The 2,500-nt window shown below is 43.0% G+C and overlaps 1 protein-coding gene across 1 annotated transcript in view; it reads right to left on the bottom strand.

The window, feature by feature from the left end:
• Window positions 1–2,500, bottom strand: part of lrba (LPS-responsive vesicle trafficking, beach and anchor containing) — a 232,867-nt gene that overhangs the window by 191,446 nt on the left and 38,921 nt on the right. The window contains exon 9 of the mRNA XM_030787677.1: window positions 687–884. Within this exon, the coding sequence (XP_030643537.1) occupies window positions 687–884 (198 nt within the window). The remainder of the gene's footprint in view (window positions 1–686; window positions 885–2,500) is intronic.

Below are 2,500 nucleotides of genomic sequence, written 5' to 3'. Positions count from 1 at the left end.
TGTTTATAGAGTCAGGTGTTTTGAGGGCAGGTTTTTTAATAGGGCACGTGTGTGTGTGTGTGTGTGTGCGCGCATGTACGAGCATGTGTGTATATGTGTGCGTCTCAGCGTGTTAATTAAGCATCCATGCTGACGAGAGGAGAGGTGCTTCATTATTGGGTCGTCTGTGTGACAGCGGCAGCTGTGCCGTAGTCTTCCTCCTGCAGCTGCACTGGGCGGCTGGGGAACAGAGCGTGAAGGAGACAGAGAAAAAGAGAGAGAGAGAGAGAGAGAGAGAAAGAGAGAGAAAGAGAGAGAAAGAGAAACAGAGAGAGAGAGAGAAAAAAAGAGAGAGAGAGAGAGACAGAGAGAAAGAGAGAGAGAGAGAGAAAGAGAGAGAGAAACAGAGAGAGAGAGAGAGAGAAAGAGAGGAAGAGAAAGAGAAACAGAGAGAGATAGAGAGAGAGAGAGCGAGAGATAGAGAGAGAGAGGAAGAGAAAGATAAACAGAGAGAGAGAGAGAGAGAGAGATAGAGAGAGAGAGGAAGAGAAAGAGAAACAGAGAGAGAGAGAGAGAGAGAGAAAGAGAGAGAGATAGAAAGGGACACAGAGAGAGAGCTAGAGAGAGAGAGAGAGAGAGAGAAAGGGACACAGACAGAGAGAGAGAGAAAGAGAGAGAGAAGGTGAGGGATGGAAAAAGGAGTATACCTGGAGCATGAGGGCGTGTGGAGAGTGGACGAAGATGGAGGCGTTGTCCTTGGGCGAGGACTCGAGACACAGCTGGGCGTCGGTGGCCCGGGGGTTGTAGGTGAAAGCGATGCTGGCTGACAGCTTGCCATCGTACAGAAGCATTTTGTGGTGCTCCGCAAACATCAGGTCGCTCTCTGCCTTGTACTTAAACGTGCCCTGAAAACACAGCACTGGTATTAGCAAGAGTGTTTCAAAGAGATTTCCATTGAGCCCAATGAGCCTACAGTGTCACAACTTACACACTGTTACAGTGTTACGTTACAGACTGCTACAGTGTTACATTACACACTGTTACAGTGTTACGTTACAGACTGTTACACTGTTACAGTGTTACAACACACACTGTTACAGTGTTACGTTACACACTGTTACAGTGTTACATTACACACTGTTACAGTGTTACAACACACACTGTTACAGTGTTACGTTACACACTGTTACAGTGTTACGTTACACACTGTTACAGTGTTACAACACAGACTGTTACAGTGTTACAACACACACTGTTACAGTGTTACGTTACACACTGTTACAGTGTTACGTTACACACTGTTACAGTGTTACAACACAGACTGTTACAGTGTTACATTACACACTGTTACAGTGTTACGTTACAGACTGTTACAGTGTTACGTTACAGACTGTTACAGTGTTAACAACACAGACTGTTACAGTGCAAGGACAGTGATTTTAACTGGTGAGAACCAGTGCTGGTGACAAGTTCAAAGCGTTTGTCGGACAGCTGTCGCTCTTGGCAATGGGTGGGAAGTCAATAACAACCTCTAGGTAATAATACATGAGCAGAAAAAAACAACAACATTGGCCAACAAATGGCCCAGGTTTGAGTCGGACATTAGTCTCATGAGGGCAAAAGACAAAGGTCACATCAAAGACCAAAAACATGACAAAAACTAGACTCTGCACAATACAGTACAAACCACATTACCGCAAAGAACTGTCTAAAGAACTTCAGTTTGCTTCAGTAAACTAGGTGGAGTGTGGAACATGTCTAACTAAACACTAGTGCCCTCAGAAGATTAAAAGATTAAATGTGGAGTAACAGGTGCAAGTGGAGTGGAGTTCATTGAGACGATGAAGAGGTCTCATTAAAATGAATGGATCCTGTTTCTGTCTCCATAAACACACACACACACACTGACTCATCCACACGCTGCTCTGTTTATGGAATTCACAGTGAACTCACCCGACCCCTGGCCAGAAAACTGGCTTTTGGGGGGGGTGTTCTGTTTTGTTTTGTTTTGTATTGCTCTTTAGTTTTATGATGTAGCATCTTACCTTGAGGACACTGGACTTTAAAGACACACGTAAAACTTGCGCTTCATAGAGTTTACTGGGGTTTTTTTTTTTTAATTGTTATTTTTGTTTTGAACGTGACTGGTTTTATCATAGTCTATTAACCCAGTGCATTTGATCCTGTTTCTCTATGTACTTAGCTCTCCTGAGCCAAACATCACAAATCACATTTACACAGTTCTCTCCGGCTATCCATCCATCCATCCATCCATCCATATATTCATCTATCTATCTATCTGCTTAGACAATCACATGAGATGTTCTTAATAACCGTAACGATACTATACTATAGTCAACTAACCCATTGATTATTTAAGTGAGAAAAATGCAACACATGTCACCCAACACCCATTCACACAGACCAGCTGTCAATGCATGATAGCACGTTAATGTTTTCTAACAGGTTAATGCATGATAACACATTAATGCTTTCTAACAGGTTAATGCATGATAAAACG

The sequence above is a fragment of the Chanos chanos genome, chromosome 11 (assembly GCF_902362185.1).
Source record: "Chanos chanos chromosome 11, fChaCha1.1, whole genome shotgun sequence".
Lineage (NCBI taxonomy): Eukaryota > Metazoa > Chordata > Actinopteri > Gonorynchiformes > Chanidae > Chanos > Chanos chanos.
The sequence above is the reverse complement of the archived record's forward strand: the minus strand, read 5'-3'. Positions and strand labels throughout refer to the sequence as shown.